This window comes from Mytilus galloprovincialis, chromosome 11 (assembly GCF_965363235.1).
Source record: "Mytilus galloprovincialis chromosome 11, xbMytGall1.hap1.1, whole genome shotgun sequence".
Lineage (NCBI taxonomy): Eukaryota > Metazoa > Mollusca > Bivalvia > Mytilida > Mytilidae > Mytilus > Mytilus galloprovincialis.
Genome location: NC_134848.1, coordinates 8,513,125 through 8,532,379, shown reverse-complemented (window position 1 = coordinate 8,532,379; position 19,255 = coordinate 8,513,125). Strand labels below are relative to the sequence as shown.

Sequence of the window (19,255 nt, the reverse complement as noted above, 5' to 3'; positions counted from 1 at the left end):
AAAAATAGGCAGGACAGGAGTTTAGAGTAAAAAAAAAGGCAGGATGAGACACTTGCAAAAAGAAAAATAAGTCAGGACGACAATTTAGGTAAAAAAAAAGGCAGGACCGAACATAGTGAAAAATAAAAATGATTACAGCTAAAAAAAATGCAGGACAAAATTTTTCATCCTAGCCCCCCCCCCCCCCTAAAAATCAAATGGTAGCTCCCTTAACATGTAAATAGACTTGTGGACAAGTAGACAGAGACGGACTGGTGAATATGAAGACAAACTATTGAACATGCAGACAGACTACAAATGGAAGTTTTTAACTACCTTGACTGGCTATACAGCCCTTGCACGGACGGTAAACAGACTTGTGGACACAAAGATAGACCGATGAAAATGTAGACGGACTAGTGGACAAAACGTGACAGACTGATGAACATGTAGACAGACTTGTCCACATATCCAGACTGTTGGTAATGTAGACAGTCTACTGTATTAGAAAAACCTGGTAAAAACAAAGACAATCAGACTAGTGGACACATAGACAGACTAATGAACATGTAGACAGACATTTGTAAAAGTAATTTAAAAAAAAAAATCATTTGCCAGCATAAGAATCTAATTCTAACCAAGGAATTGTATATTTAAATATACAATTCCTTGTTCCAAAACTGTTGGCTTTACAAATATAGGGAAATCTATACGTTGGGACACAAGATTGGCATGATTATGCATACGTAATGGGAGGGAGTGGCAATGCTCCTAAATTCCCCAGGGCAAAAATTGGCTCATTGTTTGAATTTTGTAAGCAATTTCCAATTTCTCTTATTTCTTGATAATGAAATGAGGTTCTAAATGTGGTTCCTTCATTTCACGAGCGTTTTTGCTCATTTTCTCCATCTCTATATTTTGGCACAGATTATTTACTTTTCTTTGTTTTAAATTGTCTTGTTTCTCTCAATCTCTACCCCCTTTTTCCGATATATTTGGTCTATTATTTCCTAGTCTGTAAACCCAACCCAGATCCCCATGTCGATAATCAGATTACAAGTATTACAGGAAGTAGGTAGAATGATAATTTTCTGGATTTTTTTTTAACTTATTTTATTTCTTGGGTAGGTTGTTCAAACTGAGTTACTTACCATTGATACTATGTAAATATAAAGTTTTACTACAAGTATCACTTTAACTTAACATGACCAAATAAAATGAGTTCAAGGCCAGATAAACCAAGCTAGAAATACATGTACGCCTTACAATCATTCTATGCACCACATACAGTTGACCCATTGCTTATAATATACAAGAAACAGACAAAACCATGAAAACTTTATATTGACTGATGAACCATTAAATTGGGGTCAAGGTCAGATGTACCCTGCCAGACAATCATTCCATACTTTAAATCTAATTGACCGATCGCTTATACATTTTGTACTATCTAAGTAGCAAACTTAGCCAGGAAAAAATTAACTATTTCCAGACACCATATGTAGTTGACATATTTCATACAGTATTAGAAATAAAACCAAAACACAAAAACTTGACATTAACCACTGAACCATGAAGATGAGGTCAAGGTCAGATGACAGTTGCCAGTTGGAAATGTTTTCATTATAATCTTTCCTTACACCAAATAAAGTAGACCTGTTGCAAATAGTATCTTGACACGAAACGAAATACTTGACCTTGTTCTTTTTTCCATGAAAGATCAAATGAAAACTATCTGACTGGCATGAGGACCTTGCAAGGTACACACATACCAAATATTAGTAATAATAGAGAAATTGAGATCTGAATTTATTTCAAATAGTCACTGAATCATGAAAATGAGGTCGGGGACAATAGACATATATATATCATATATGACACATTAAAACTAACATAAGGCATGATCCAGATGTTTTTATTGGAGGTCCACTCACTGCAATAAGACATGACCAGCTTCAATCACGCTTCAGTGATTCCCAATATAACAACCAAATCTTTCATACGAATGGGGCGGTGCTGGATCGTCTATAGCATCTATGTACATGTACGAAGCATCCAATTCTACCTTCTGAAGCTTTTAAGTACTTTAAATTCAGTAATTATTGCGATGTTTTTATTATTGCGTAATATGCGACAGGGTTGTAATCACAATAATTTAAACTCACATTTAATATGAAAGTGTTTATATGAATTGAACAGGATTTTTCTCAATATCGTAAAAAATAAAATCGTATTTAAGTCTAAAATGACAAAATCGCAAAAATAAAAGCACGCAATAATTTCTGAAATTACACTAGTTAAAGCCACCATGAGAAGTAAAAAACAAAATGAAATGATTTTAAGCGTTTATGGTAAGTTCAAATATTTTAGGCATTAGAAAGCTACAAGTCACATAAAATATCTTTTAATAAATTTTTGTTTTAAAACATAGTAACAATTCATAATCAATATATATTTGATAATTTCAAATCTCATGTTAACATATCATGCTCAAGTACAAAACATGAATGTAATCTCAATGTATAGAAAATTTGACTTTTAATACTGCCTTTCATTGGAAAGGACAAAGTTCAATTTAGGCTTAATATAGCCTTGAATTTCAATTTTATCATAAAATTTCAAAATAGCCATGATTTTGTTCTTAAATAGATCTATTCAAATAGCTCAATTGGTGCAGAACCCCAGTAAAGAAAAAAATGCAAAATCTCAATTAATAACCCTTTACTCCATGGATATTTTTTTTTAAATACTTGATTCGCATAGGATTTTTTTCCGTAAAAAAAATCATCAGGTTTAAAGTGTTAATGCATTGTGAAAACTAATATTTCATCAATGAAATTCAAGTCAGATATTCTCATGAATCTCCTTTTCATATTGGATACAATTTTTTTTAAGTCTGATGCAGACATTTTGGAGACATAGCGTTTCAACTGAGGTACTACACAGGCGTCAAAAGGTGTCATTATGGAGTAAAGGGTTAAGTACACCCTTAAAGCTCTTTAGTTTAGCCTGAACTATTCAATTAAGAAAAATATAAATTAAAAGTTATTTAAGATAATAGGAATATATTACATTGTATATAAATAAAAGACAAATATTTGGTAATTCATAAACATTATTAAGATTAAAGTACAATTACAATCTTTAAAAATGATGCACTACAAAGATTTCCACAATAAATAATAAGTACATGTACTTAGAAAATATGATTGATCCTAGCCCCAGAGTGATTGTTTTAAAAACAGGACAAACATTTTGTAAAACAAGAATGTACGTGTACATAGTACATGGATGCCCCACTCAATCAATCATTTTCTATGTTCAGTGGAACATAAAATCATGGCCAAACTATAAATTGGCATACAAATTAGGAACACAATATCATAGAAATCATGTGTACTAAGTATAAAGTTGATTGGAATTTAACTTCATCTAAAATTATCTCGACTTAAATTTTTTTTAACCTGAAGCAATGCAGACGAGCAGACTGAAAAACGTTGGGGCATAAAAAATTGAAATACAGGTAAAGCTATACACAATTGTGCATTAATGAGATCTTTTTTCCAACTGACCAAACCAACCAATTATAAATTGGAAAAAAAAAATCATGAGTTAAAATACATGAACCTAGTGATATAGACTGAGACATGCATAACAAACAATTTCAGGAGTATTAAAAAAACCTTTAAAAGAAATCTTACAGAGATTCAAAATATTTTAATGGGCCAATTATGGCAGCCATTAGGGATTATGTTATTGTAATCATTTATAACAAAATTAATGCATACACAATTAAAATCAATGATTAATAAAATGGAGAATGAAAATAAGGAATGTGTTAAAGAGTAGTGACAGATCCAAGGGATTAGGGGTTTGAACCAGCCATTGAACACCCCAATTCTTTTTTTTTATGATCAATGCTTTTGATTGGGAACAAATGGTTGGAATCTCCTATTCAAAATGGCTTGATCTGCCCCTGAAGAGATAACAATGATAAGCTATAAAGAAATGACAAAATAATGACAAAAAGAACCTAAATGTTAACATAATGTTTCAGTAAATAATGCTGAGTTCTTATGTAATTCGAATTTGATTCGTATCAATAAAAAAAAATTAGTTTAATTCACATTCGAAACGTTTAACGTCAATTCTAATTTGAATTGCAAAGCGTGTCAAATTCCCTTTACTCTTCAAACGACGTTAACTTTTAATTCGTATTAACAAAAGCATATTTCTAATGCGAATTAGATAATTGGAATTAGCCAATTTGAATCAATTCGAATTAAAAAAGAAGAGTGTGTGAACGCGATAAGTGAATTAGATTCGCATTCAATTTGAATTCAATTTGAATTAAATGTACGTGTGAACGAGGCATAAGATACACAATATCAAAATAACCACATATCCCAATTTGTTGTATTAATTACACAATAGTTTACCTTACATTAAAACCATCGTTTATTTATGTCTGCAAAGCCTTGCAAACATATACATGTATAGGACACAAAAATTTAATTTTTCCTCAATTGATTATAATTAATACCCACAAAAATAAATGATCCACATTTATATATAACATACAATTCAATGGCACAAAACAATGCAAGATGCTGGCAAGAAAATTTTGAAGAAAAAATAATCTTTTTATACATGAATACTGTATATTGATTATTGTAATGGAGTATGTCTAATTTCACTACTTTCACGAAACAAATAGCCAAAATTGGCAATCATAAAACATTCCTTGCATCATGATAAATCTAAAATCTAAAAAATATTGTCATGAAGTGAAAATTAAATTCAACATTCTTTTGCAAATCAATACTTTATTGCCCAAAATACAAAAAACAATGGTAACTGTTTGTTTCTACCAAAGACTTTAGAATTAAAATACTTTAAAAAAAAAAATTTAATCAATATTTGTCTCTTGTTTTTAAAACTATTACCATGATAACATATCAACAAGAATGTGTCCATAGTTCATGGATGCCCCACTCCCACTATCATTTTCTATGTTCAGTGGACCATGAAATTGGGGTCAAAACTTTAATTTGGAATATAAATTAGAAAGATCATATCATAGGGAACATGTGTACTAAGTTTCAAGTTGATGTAACTTTAACTTCATCAAAAACTACCTTGACAAAAAACTTTAACCTGAACTTTGCACTATCATTTTCTATGTTCAGTGGACAATGAAATTGGGGTCAAAACTATAATTTGGAATTAAAATTAGAAAGATCATATCATAGGGAATATGTGTACTAAGTTTCAAGTTGATGTAACTTTAACTTCATCAAAAACTACCTTGACCAAAAACTTTAACCTGAACTTTGCACTATCATTTTCTATGTTCAGTGTACCATGAAATTGGGGTCAAAACTATAATTTGGCATTAAAACTAGAAAGATCATATCATGGGGAACATGTGTATTAAGTTTCAAGTTGATTGGACTTCAGCTTCATCAAAAACTACCTCGACCAAAAACTTTAACCGGACGAAGGAACGGAGGCACAGACGGACGAACGAACGGAGGCACAGACCAGAAAACATAATGCCCCTCTACTGTCGTAGGTGGGGCATAAAAAAAAAATTAATCAATATTTGTCACTTTAACTGGACGAACGAACGGAGGCACAGACGGACGAACAAACGGAGGCACAGACCAGAAAACATAATGCCCCTCTACTATCGTAGGTGGGGCATAAAAAAAATATTAATCAATATTTGTCACTTTAACCGGACGAACAAACGGAGGAACAGACGGACGAACGGAGGCACAGACGGACGAACGAACGGAGGCACAGACCAGAAAACATAATGCCCCTCTACTATCGTAGGTGGGGCATAAAAAAAAAAATTAATCAATATTTGTCTGATTTATAAAAATCCAGATCTAAGTGTAAGTACTGTAATAACACCACAGTACAGAAAATATCAGATATACTGTAATAGAAAACTAACAGTAATATCCAAGTACAATGTACTAACATAAGTACAGAAAATATCAGATATGGTTATAGAAAAATAACAGTAAATGAAAAATTTGCCAAAATACAACTTTGATTTTATATTTGATCAGAGCAAAACATTATTAATTAGCCACTTCGGACATGTCTGTAAAATAAAACAAAACAAACGAGACAATAAACAAACAAATACAAATACTGTAACTGCAAGAAAATATACTTACAATAAAATGCTGTAGTTAACACTGTAGCAATATTGGATTTCATTAAGATAACTATAATCAATTATTAGCTGTGATATTAATTTAATTCCAATTTGATGAATTAATGTAAAAATTTGTAGTAGTTAAAGCTTGTGATGTATGGATTCTACCACTGCATCAAGATTGATATTTTTAGTACAATTTGAAATATCACCAGGGTCTGGATAGCATTTACAGAACATTTAAAATATAGAATAATCGTGTAAAAAACATAAGAGAAAAAGACTTCACCAACTAATCAAAATACATGATAAGATTACTTGACAGTTTCGCTAATGGTTTTTACACGATATGTGAAGACTTCTTATTCTCTTTTCTATAAACCCCATGCTTCAAAGCTTAAGATCCTCCTATAATAATATGCATAATTTCAATGTTTTACAATCTTCCCATTTGCATCTAGATGTATAGGTTCCTCAGGAAGATTGTCTAATCGGGTATCCCATTCCATCACTAATGGATCTGTATTTTTAAGTGTCTTTGCAAAATGTAGTCCTTTCTCCTTCCAATTTATGGTCATGCCAGCATTTTTGGGGAAGTTGGGATAAAGCGTCCATTCTTTTTTACTATATGCATAGAAAATGTGCCACATTGTCCACATACTATCTGTTTTCCCCTGTTTTAAAAATGTTTTATACCACCCTGTCGGCAATATTCCAGGAACATAAGGCTGAAAGCTTGTATTTTTACGTGCTTCTGCAAACCAACGTTGAAATCCTATCCAATTCTCTTTCTTCGGTGAAAATCCCCATGAACCGACAATGGGATACAAGAAGACTACATTCTCATTGGGTGCGTGGAGGTTACCACCAGCTCCGCCATGTTTTATACTGATTCCTTGCAAGGAATAACCATTGATTTCTGGTCGATTGTCGTAACGAGCGTGGACTTTTTTCAAATAACGGTAGAAAAATGGTGACACTGTTATATCATCTTCAAAAATAACGGCAATTTCTTTACTATCAGCTGTCGGTTGCCATGTATCAATCCATTGACCATATATACCAACGTGCTTATCCTGTTGGTGAACTGTTTTGAAACCTTTTTCAAAAGAAAAATTTCGTGCAGTGGCAAAAGTTTTCTTGTCTATAATGCCATCCTTTGACCTATCTACCCAAACTTCAAGGACAACTCTGTCATCCAAGTAATCTACATTGTTCAAAGATTTTAACAGTCGAAGCATAGACTCTGCCCTGTTGTAGGTGATGACCATTATTCTTAAATGAACTTCTGTTACTCTTGGTGGATGGATGTAGTCATTACTTGTATCTCCTTTCATTTCCCATGGTCGAGGTTTAAGTGTTGAATATGGCAGATTCTTCGCAACTGGAGGCGGTCCTATGTTATATTTGTCTGTAAATGGTTTGATAGGTCCCCTCTGTAAAATACATTTTTTTTATATTAAAGATCAAGCTAGAGGAACATTGGTACCTTAAAACTGTAAAAAGGGGGGGGGGGGGGTTTGAATAAAATTATAAATAAGTACATGTATTGCCATTTTATTTTTTTTTAAATTCTGCTATGCACAACAACAAAAACTAATCATTGGATATGTGTATGGTCCAAAATTAAAATGATTAAATAACACTAGGCTCTCAAGATCCTGAATCCCTCAACTGTATTTTCTTTGCTTAAATCTTTCATCAATGATTTGCTTTTCACTGTACAGTACTGACCTTAAACATTCTTCTATATAAACTTACAAATTCCATGTGTGGTTCTCCATCACTGAACAAATGGAAATTCAATATGTTCCAATCATAATTTACGAACTGTAGAACAAACAAAGCTATAAACAACCACAGAGCAACACACACAGCAGACGGTCCATTTCTTCTCCTCTAAAATAAAAGACCAGAAACATATATATACGCTATTGTTTTAGATAAGGGTGAAGGTTGGTAAGTATTAAAACATTCAAACCCGCTGCATTTATTTGCATCTGTCCTAAGTCAGAAAACTGATGTTCAGTAGTTGATGCTTGTTAATATGGTTCATAAGTGTTTCTTGTTTCTTGTTTTTTTATTCGATTAGACAGCTGGTTCTCCTGTTTTAATGGTTTTACATGTACACTCGTCATTTTCAGGCCCTTGTTCGGTGTGAGCCATGGCTCTGTGTTGAAGACCTTTAATGGTTTATTCACTGGTAATTTTAAAAATTGTAGGTGCAACACATATTACGTGTACATTTATTATCTATTCCCTCGTCTTATTCATCTTTAGGCATTGTTTCTTTACATTCATTACATAAAAAGTTTTGAACCTTTAAATACTTCACCATGTTCCCTAATAAACATCTGACCAAAGAAAAAAGATAAAATTTTAGATGACCAAAGAAAAAAGATAACATTTTAGAGAGAACAATGACTTACAAAAATGACGAAAAAAAAGCCAAATATTTATTCACTTTTAAATTTTGTTATTCATAACTTTTTGAGAGGATAAATCAATATATATATGTAAAACTGAAACAATTTTTTTTTTTAATAAGTCATAAACTTTTAAACAAGATGACCTTGACAACCTCTTATTACCAAAAATAATCCTAAATTCCAGTTGCCAAGGATATAATCCCCACTCATAGATTATAAACTGGTCAATGTCTGAAGATTATTTTCTAATAAACAAATTGTAATGTTTCAGAGCATCCTGTTACAAGTATAAAGTGGTCGTTTAAAGTAGTCAACATAAGTTGTGGCTAAAAAAAAAGTTAAAAAAAATTGTGTCTATAGTATATATATTACATTTGTAGCTGTTCTTAAAGTCATAAGAAACCTCAAATCAAAAAAAAATAATGCATATGTTTTTTTATAACTCAATGGATAATTTTCATTATAAAACTTATGTACATATACTTTTTTCTGAAGAAAATTCTTTAATTTATTCATATTTAGAAGAAGTTTACTTCATTTTAATTGCTTCCTGGAAGGAAGCAATTCCCACGACATATTTTCCGTATGCAAAGTGACCTCAGTGTGACCCATCACGTAAAAATCCGGTGATCACAATACGCATGGATGTCCTTAAAATAAACTATTATCTGAATTTACATGTTTAACACATGCTCAATTTCCATGCTTTTTTGTTGATTTTTTGTCGATTGTTGACAAACTGGTGACAATTGTTAAACTACCTGCCATATTTTCACAACAACACTGACCGATAGAAAAAAAATTGACGATTATACGAAATTGACACGAAAAAAATGATAAATTCGTGCACAGAAGACTAAGTTAATGATGTTTGTATGCATTGGTTCAAGAATTGGAAGAACGTTATTTTTCAACGGTCACTCGTTTCTTATGACTTTAAATGCATTTTTGGAAATTCATGAAATAACGTTTTATAGTTTAAACATATTTATCTATCATTTTATAGTGGATATCACAACTTAAATATTAAACCCTTTCCACTTTGAAGGTTCAAATCTCTCTTAACACAGGTATTTATGATGAACTATAATCGTTTCTCAAGACCATACTCGCAATTGGTGTTGACGAGCTGAAAATTCAGTCCCTGAAATTTTCTCCCCAGAACAGGGATTGAACCAGGAATGTTTGTGTTTGTAGTCCATTACACAACCTCTCTCCTACATTTTATTAATTTGTCTTTTTGGATCTATCTGTACCAGAAATGTTCAAAAAGTGATTTAGCTTGCATATATGTTTAGAATGTTAGATGCTCACGCATCCACATCATTAAAAAAATATCTAATTGCATGTGTTCCCAGCAGATAAACAATTGAACAAAATAATAAATAGATAAGTATAATTATTTACTCGAGTTTACCTGTAAAATAAATGCACACAAATTTAATCAAAAGATGTGCGCACAACGCAAGTGTAATGTAATGCGCAGATAAAAATATCAATAATGGTCAAATAATTATTTATTAAGTAGACAAAATCACAAAATAACTTGGTACTTACCATTCTTACAAGAAATATACCCTTTGCATGAATCAAATTTAATATGCAGTCTGCATGGTTAGCCACTAGTCCGATGCCCCAGACTAGTGGAATCTTATATGGACTAGTATTTAGTTATTGCAAAACTTTGTTTGGACCAATAAGAAAAAATGTTGGAATATTGGTCTTCGACTAGTAGTTGAAAAAGTTTTTTGATACTAAACCCCTAACAGGAAGGATTGTGCCTGATGTTCATATGATGAAATCACAATCTTTCAGTCAGTTTAATTGAAGCCTGGAGCTGGCATGTAAGTTAACTGCTAGTAGTCTGTTGTTATTTATGTATTATTGTCATTTTGTTTATTTTCTTTGGTTACATCTTCTGACATCAGACTCGGACTTCTCTTGAACTAAATTTTAATGTGCGTATTGTTATGCGTTTACTTTTCTACATTGGCTAGAGGTATAGGGGGAGGGTTGAGATCTCACAAACATGTTTAACCCTGCCGCATTTTTGCGCCTGTCCCAAGTCAGGAGCCTCTGGCCTTTGTTAGTCTTGTATTATTTTAGTTTTAGTTTCTTGTGTACAATTTGGAGTTTAGTATGGCGTTCATTATCACTGAACTAGTGTATATTTGTGTAGGGGCCAGTTGAAGGACGCCTCCGGGTGTGGGAATTTCTCGCTACATTGATGACCTGTTGGTGACCTTCTGCTGTTGTTTTTTTCTATGGTCGGGTTGTTGTCTCTTTGGCACATTCCCCATTTCCATTCTCAATTTTATTTGGTGCAGAATGATATGTATATTTATCTATTTAGTCTTATACTCTAATGAAGAATTTCTTATCTGTTTATGAATATAAATCAAATATATTTTATTGTCAGTTAAAGACGCCCATTACAGGCAGAATAATCACAAGTTAAATTTGGTACAAATGATTACAAAATGACTACAATGATTTGAATACAATTAATTTAAATCAATGATTACAAAGAAGAGAAAAGAAGGACACACTAATTTAGTGACTAATGTATATTTTAGAATATAATATGTAATAACAAGTAATTTTTTCAAGATTTTTTTTAAATATTCAAATATTGTTTACAAATCATTTGTGTTTTAATTTGACATATGAAATTTAAGACTTTTTGTCGGTTTACTTACAGAATTTAATGTACCTATTGTTTTTATCGTTATTAAAATTGTTCTCTTCCTAAAAATGCAGGAAATACTTGCCACTTGACATGGAACAAACATCAATCAATCAATCACATACAAATATCTGTAAAGAGTTGTGGTATGATTGGCAATGAGACAACTATCCCACAAAGTTCAAATGAAGTAGACGTAAGCAATTATCATCATCCATACCTCCTTTAACAATGAGGAAAACCTTAGCCAAATCAATGTATCATAACCCATTCATAAATAAACTCATCATAGATACCAGGACTAAATTTTATATATACGCCAGAGGTGTGTTTCGTCTACAAAAGACTCATCCGTGACGCTCGAATCCCAAAAAGTTAAAAAAAAAAAGCCAAATAAAGTACAAATTTGAAGAGCATTGAGATCCAAAATTCCTAAAAGTGTTGCCAAATACAGCTAAGGTAATCTATGCCTGAGGTAGAAAAGCCTTAGTATTTCAAAAAATTCAAAATTTTGTAAACAGTTAATTTATAAAAAATATAACCATATCAATGATAATTCATGTCAGCACAAAAAGTGCTGACTACTGGGCTTGTGATACCCTCGGGGAAATAAATCTCCACCAGCAGTGGCATTGACCCAGTCGTTGTAAATAAACTCATCATAGATACCAGGACTAAATTTTATATATACGCCAGACGTGCGTTTCGTCTACAAAAGACTCATCAGTGACACTCGAATCCAAATAGTAAAAAAAAAAAAAAAGCCTTAAATCTTATTATACATCGTTATAAATTATAAAATCTATTTTGAGTCATACTGTCTAATTTGAGGGAAGAGAAGGTCCTTCATTTCTGAATTCTTGAAATTTTTGTGGTAATTTTTCTCTTACAATGTATCTTTTAAATTTTTGGCTAATTATTATCTATTCTTTATATACTGAACGGCATAAGAAATGATGCAGTAATTTAAGACAAACATAATGGAAGAATAAATTATGCTATTTTTTTTATTGAATGGGCGTATAAATACCCTTGTTATTTAACAAATTCGCATCATTTCAGTTCATTTACTGTTCATTGATAAACTTTTTACCTACCATATTACAGATTTATTTAATTTGATCCGCCATTAGCATTGAGTTTATGGACAGTCATTTGTACTGTTTGTTGCATTGTGGCGTTCATGTACACGTGGGGGGGGGGGGGTGTACATTGCAGTTGAATGCATTTGCAATGACTTGAAGTCGCTGTCCAGCATACAAATGTCATATTGCCTCTTCTCTTTGTCTTAGTCGTGGCATCAGTACTGCATCAAACAGATTATGATGACACAAAAACTTCTTACCTCTAAAATACCCTTATCATGCTTATCATGCTTATAGAGGCACGGATTCAACGTGCATCTCATCATCATGAAATGTGACTGCAAAACGTGTCCCACGGACATATCCAGACCACTATTAGAACGACCGAATTAATGAACGCAGTCAGCCTAAACGGAGATTTAAACATAATCTTAGCATCATTTGAAGGTAATTTAACTTCATACTTTATTTGGCCTTTGTAACTTTTTGGGATTCGAGCGTCACTGATGAGTCTTTTGTAGACGAAATACGCATCGAGCGTATATATACAAAATTTAGTCCTGGTATCTATGATGAGTTCATTTACCTAAATCAAAAGGAAATTTAATCTTTCCAAAAATAAGACGTTTCTTTTGCGGGTCAGTCATTTGTCAGTATATAGTATAAGCATCATATTATTTTCTTTTCTTTCTTTTCTTTTTTGCATTTTGTTCCGATTTTTATATTCTATTTTAATGATTATTCTATATTCTGTTGCATCCACGATCTGCACCCAGTGACCCTTAGCCACTCGTCTCAGAGGTTTCTTGGACCTCAGTGGTCTTTTGGTCCAGTATATATTCAATCAATACTGGTCTAATCAGTGTTTTAGCAGTCTTTTTAGATTAACATTATGAGTACGGTATTACAAAATTCCTACATCACATTGGTCATTTGGTCCAGTAATTGATGAAATTTTACTGAACTAAATATTTATTTCTGGACATTGCTGCATGTCTGACAAATCTTGGGAATGGATGTAGTCTGATGGCACTATACTAAAATTTCATTTGGATTAGTAAGTTTTACAAAACATTGCTTTGATAAAAAATCTACCGACAGTATAGTCTGTCAAGGTTGTTAATAACTTCCATTGTTTTGATCAATAAGAAAAATGTCTGAATATTTAACTTTGGACTAAGAACTATTTATATATATATATTAATTGAAAAAGATTTTGGTGAATGCAGACCCTCATAATTCATAATACATTTGTACTTACCATAATGTCATTTATCATCACCAGATTCTGCTGACCAGGACCTAACACCACCTCATTCACTCATGTACTGCAATACAAAATGGTATCTACAAAAAATTAAAAAAACAAGAGTGTTATTCTTTATCCAAGATCTATGGAAATGTATTTTTATTCATCCTAGATCCTTGGAAATGTATTTATACATATATGTTTCAAGAAGGGTACACTCCAGACTACTACATCAATTTTCAATCAAATAAAATCAGACATCCCCATTCTGCATTTTTGCATATTTTTGCATATTTTTGCATATTTTTGCATATTTTTGCATATTTTTGCATATTTTTGCATAAAAAGCCTTATATATAGATTAGACTGCCCCGTACCTGGACATATATTGGTTTATTTTATAAATTGTTATTTGGATGGAGAGTTGTCTCATTGGCACTCAACCAGATTGTCACCCGACAAAGAGAAGAAGTAATATAAAGCACAATGCCAATATTACCTGTAATATGGGAGCTGATTTATGCAAATGATTGCAGGTCAATATGAATACATGTACATTATCTAATACATCTTCATTTACAATGCAAATAAGTTGAATGCATGAGTGTGTTCTGATTGTCTTGAGGGTCTCTCATAACTTGACGTCCATTTGAAAATGGAAGTTAAAATGCCAGAATAAATGGATCACTATGAAAACTGTCCCAATACGAGAAAATAAAGGGCAATAGGTACAATGTAATGAAACTACATAAAAGTAGAGATAGATGAAAAACAAATTGAGGCCCAATTTTAATGGATCCAAGGCTGTCAGTCAGCATTAGACTTAGAGGCAACAAGGCAGTGCATCAATATATATATACACCTTATCGAAATATGGAAATCTGTTCCGCTTGACCCAACAATCTGTTCCGCCTGAACTTTTGATGTCATATACAACATTCACTTATCAATTCATGCAATTGTTGCATCAGATATTTTTTATTATGACATCAACATTTAACGGGAACTTTTATGATGTCAAGTTATAGCGGACAAATATTGATAAGATGTATTAGACGGACGAAATATATAATTTTTTTTATTGGAAGAGCCCTGATGTCCTACGCCTGCCACCAGTTAGGGGACTTACTTAAATGAGTGATTTATTCAAGTAACATTATTTCCATAAAGATTTGAAGTAAGAGTTGTCTTTCTTTAATAATCATCTATTTAAGTAGTACAAATTAATCACTTGAAGAAGTGATTTAATTTTATTGTAGCTTTAAATACAGAATACTAATGATCCAGTGACTAATTATGTTTCTAAAATTACCAGAACCAACATCTGTGTTGTCTATGATGACTAGGTAATTTCAGGTGATGACCTTGTACTAAATCTAGGATAATGACATAAGAATCACTTGTTTAAGTATCATACCTCAATTTTCTTCCCAAAAATCACTTCTTTAAGCATCATTATTTTAATAACCCCACTATATATATATAGCTAATTTCAACACCCCAGAACAGTGAAATTTTTTATTGCGAACAGTTTACTTACTAGTTTATTACATAATCTGAAAGATACAACCTTGAACTTTACAGGAAAAATACTCCCACTGCTGGGGAAAATCTGTTAAGAAAGTATCAGTTCATTATATAAAGGGGGTCTCATTGGGGGGTTTCGATCCCGGATCCTGCTTACTGTTTTGTCAGATTTCTGTATCTTGCTTACACTATGTTAAGGTAAGCAATTCTCATTTTTTTGTCATTTCCCAGGTCCCACAAGACCTCATTTCCCGTTTTCACGCCACAATAATTTGACTTTCACGTGTCACGCTTACAAAAAATCTGCAATCCCGCGTCACGCTTAGACCCCAATGAGACCCACCGTAAAGCCATTATTATAGCATTTTTTCAACTAAAATAGAATTTTCAGCTAAATGATAGCATCAAAGGCATAAACCTTGCTACTTAAAAGAAGCAAAAAGTCCATTTTTTTCAGTTTTAATAATGAAGAGATATTATTTCAACCTATGTGTTTAAAATTTTGGTAAAACTACAAAATCACAAATTGTGACAAAACTTCTAATTTGCTACTCAAATAAGTGATTTAAAAATCACTTATTTCAATAAGTCCCCTGACTGACCACAGTCCTAGCTTGTCTGTCATAATGTTATAATATATGGTATTCTCGGAACTACAATGTACATGTACATATACTTGGGTTTACTATTACCAAGGTACAATTGAAAGACCATGGCCACCACGTCATATTAAGGAATTCCAGGATTCCCCATGGTACATTCAGTAACATTGTATATTTGACAGTCATTACCCTAGTTGTTAAAATAATAGATCTATATTGTACAATAAAAAAAAACAGAGAATAGCAGAATCAAAAAAAAAAAGCAAATGTAAATAAGGAAGTATATATATATATGCATTTTTCATGTTACTGATAACGGTGCAGTCCGGTGTATCCGTGCACCTAAGACTTTTGACTTCACTTTATTCAACTGATAAAACCAATCATTGGATAATATTGTGTGAATACATTCATAACAAACTTTTATTTCATAAAATTATCAGTTTGTAGGGTTTCACCCTCAAGATTTTGTGTAATGTATGTCCAAATTGGGGAAACCCCTGTTCTGAGAATTCCTCCAATGTCCGGTAATTTCACGCGTGCCTACCAAAAAGAACTTATTTTGAATAGAGGAAATATTAGCTGCTACGAAAGGTAGCTAAATTCAAACCAAGAACACTGCCAAGGATGCAGAGCAAAAATTATTTCAATCTGATAAAAATTTGACTTAAGTGAAACAAATTTTATCTGATGCTGTATTTTTTTTTAATGGACATTGGCCAAATATTGTAAATCACAGGATTGCAGTTATTATTTCGATCTGGAACTTATCAATTTTATTCTTTTTTATCCCTTCGGAATGTTAAAACAATAACAAGAACAATTTTATTTGCGTTACCTTGTTGATATAACGAAATCAGCTCATGCGCGGTATCACTGGCCATGCAGACACCGGGGTCTCCACTGTATAGGGACAGAAGAATTTGGTCTAATATTTGACAGTCATAATTTATAGTTGTTATCCTGATCGGATATTCCCACATTGATGAGCAACTAGATAGATGACCAAGTGACTCAAGCATAGGATTGTTATATTTAGGTAATATTACACTTACACACAACTCTATAAAATCTATACAAAAAATACAGGTGTATGTTGGACTAGAGCAAATTATCTCATACTAGGTCAGGGCTTTCAATAAGTTTAGAAGTAAAAGGATAAAACCAAAAAATAGGAGTCCCATCAATGCGGACGGCGAAGCCGGCCGCGGCGACGAGCTTGCTCGTCGAACCTACGGCGTGGGGTCTGGGGCCCGCTCAAGGGCCCCAGAATTTTTTTTTAAAATGGTGCAAAATCCTGCATTCTGGGAGTCTCCTGGACCCTGTTTCAGTCCTCTCAAAACATCATTTTTTAATGAAGATAATGTAAATGTTTGATTAAAATTTGTAGCATGGTTGGATTTTCTGTAAATATTGATTACATTTATATATATGCATTTGATCCAGACTTCAACTTAAAGCTTGTATTTGAAGTTGTTTGAGAAAAGCAATGACATGGTGATAATATAGGGAAAGATCCACATCCAAGCATATTTATTCATTAATAAAATTTTATTATACTTGAACTCAAGAAGTTCTGAAATAGAAGAGGGGACCACTATATATTTTGGTACAATTATAGCACTATTAAAATCCCTTTTTATAATATAGGAAATTAGTCAATGCGCTTTATGAATTAATACTATCAGGAGGCTGGCCTAAATTACAAAATATACATTTATGTGTTTGCTGTTCGCTTACTGACCCGTCTGATGATTCACACCCCTCTAAAAATATTGATTTTCTGAAAAAAAACATTTAAAAATTTATTTTAAAAAAAAAATTATTATTTGCCCCTTAATAATTTTGTGATTATTGTGCTCTTTGAATAACAATTGAAAAAATAGTCATTAGATTAAAATTCTATGAGTTCAGGAAAAATAGAATAATAATTAAATGGGACATTAACATTCAGTTCAGTAGATACAGCAGAGACAGACAAATCCTTTACAGGATAATGAATTATATGATCCTTGACATGGGCATTGAGTGTGGGTACATCGTTGTATTGTGCATTGAAGTCAGAAGACCCTAAAGTGGTCCCAAATTTGACAGTGATGCTTTACAGATACAAAGAAAAGAAGATACAAAGAAAAGAAGATACAAAGAAAAGAAGATTGCGACACCAATTTATTTAATTTTTAATACAAAGCCAACATAGTTATATTTAAAAGGAACATGTCCATGTAGTTCACTCTATGTAATAGGATTTGAATCTAAAACAAACGTGGGATCGGTGTCCTTGCAAACACGTGGGTCAGTGGCTGTACGTTGTTTATATTGGCGTTTGTTTGTTTTTTATTTTATTTTAACAATTGTAAAAATATACAGTGTTCTCCTTTGAATAAGTTGTATTTCCATTCAATATTTATAAAGCACCTTATTTTTGTATTTTTCTAATCCATTGACTGATGTCACTTTGTTTTCGTTTACTCATTTTCGTACACGCCTACTAATTACACCAATCGTAGGTCGTTTAAGAAAACCGGTTGTAAATAGACCAATCAGGAGTCTGTTTACGGACGGTGTTCGGGTGCCTTCTGCTGGTTTCTACTTTCAGTAGTTTTCGCCTTACTCTCCTTGTTGATAGCGATCCCAGCCTAGGCGTTCGTGACTACTCGGGTCACTTCACGTAGATAGGGAAAGGTTATAAATATCAACCACACTTTATCGGAAATCCCCTGGTTGTGTCAACAGCGTAAATTTCCCCTTCAGTCATTTTTATTGATTTTTTAATTTTACAATTTTGAGCAAAGTAGGCGGCGGATTTCCTTCAAGTAGACGACGAAAATCGCCGCCTACCGCCTTCTATTGAAAGCCCTGCTAGGTAAATGCTTGAAGGACAAGTTCATTTTTCTCAGACACAAGTACCTGTGACTGTGGTCTCGATCTTTTCAAATTTCAAGGCAGGACGCGGGGGTTTGTTACTGCGGGCAGACCATTGTCATCTTCATCATCTTCATAATGTACATGTTTTATTATTGTTTACAAATAACATCCTTGACCTGCACAGTGTGAATGATAAAACACTCAATTTGTCTGTCTCAATACTTTAGAAATATAAGGTGGTTAAAATGACGATTAAAATTAGGGTGTGTTATATTTTTAAAAACGCTGGAAGGCATCGCAGCTTGATTTACACTTACAACAATGAAGTAGAACCAGTTTGCGTTGTGTCAATTATTGATAAGGGAGGCGACTCAGTCAGAAATGACTAATAACGGAAACAAATCGGATTTTTCCATTTTTCCGGATTTAGTTCTGAACAAAAAGTTTATAGGCCTTTCAAATCAAATCAAATCAAATCAAATATGTTTATTGGATAATCAATATATATGTACAGTGCACAATTGATGTCTTCCACACAATGAACAGATATTAAAACAATTAATACAAAATAAATGCATATACATTAGAAATAATATCTGGACAGAGCTAATATAAGTTGTAAAACATTAATATAGTTCAAAAGCTTTTTCAATAA

General features: G+C 32.4%; 1 protein-coding gene across 2 annotated transcripts; it reads right to left on the bottom strand.

The window, feature by feature from the left end:
• Positions 1-2,367: 2,367 nt before the first annotated feature.
• On the bottom strand, positions 2,368-19,011 carry LOC143051578 (uncharacterized). Of its 2 annotated transcripts, none has more exons than XM_076224461.1 (4): positions 18,918-19,011; positions 13,616-13,701; positions 7,916-8,053; positions 2,368-7,590 (listed from the first exon to the last, which is right to left on the bottom strand). In XM_076224461.1, the coding sequence occupies exons 2-4, from the start codon at positions 13,631-13,633 to the stop codon at positions 6,583-6,585; spliced, it is 1,164 nt and encodes a 387-aa protein (XP_076080576.1). In that variant the 5' UTR covers positions 13,634-13,701; positions 18,918-19,011; the 3' UTR covers positions 2,368-6,582. The 2 variants fall into 2 exon arrangements, with proteins under 2 accessions (XP_076080576.1, XP_076080577.1); XM_076224462.1 differs by lacking the exon at positions 18,918-19,011 and adding an exon at positions 18,643-18,858.
• Positions 19,012-19,255: the final 244 nt, after the last annotated feature.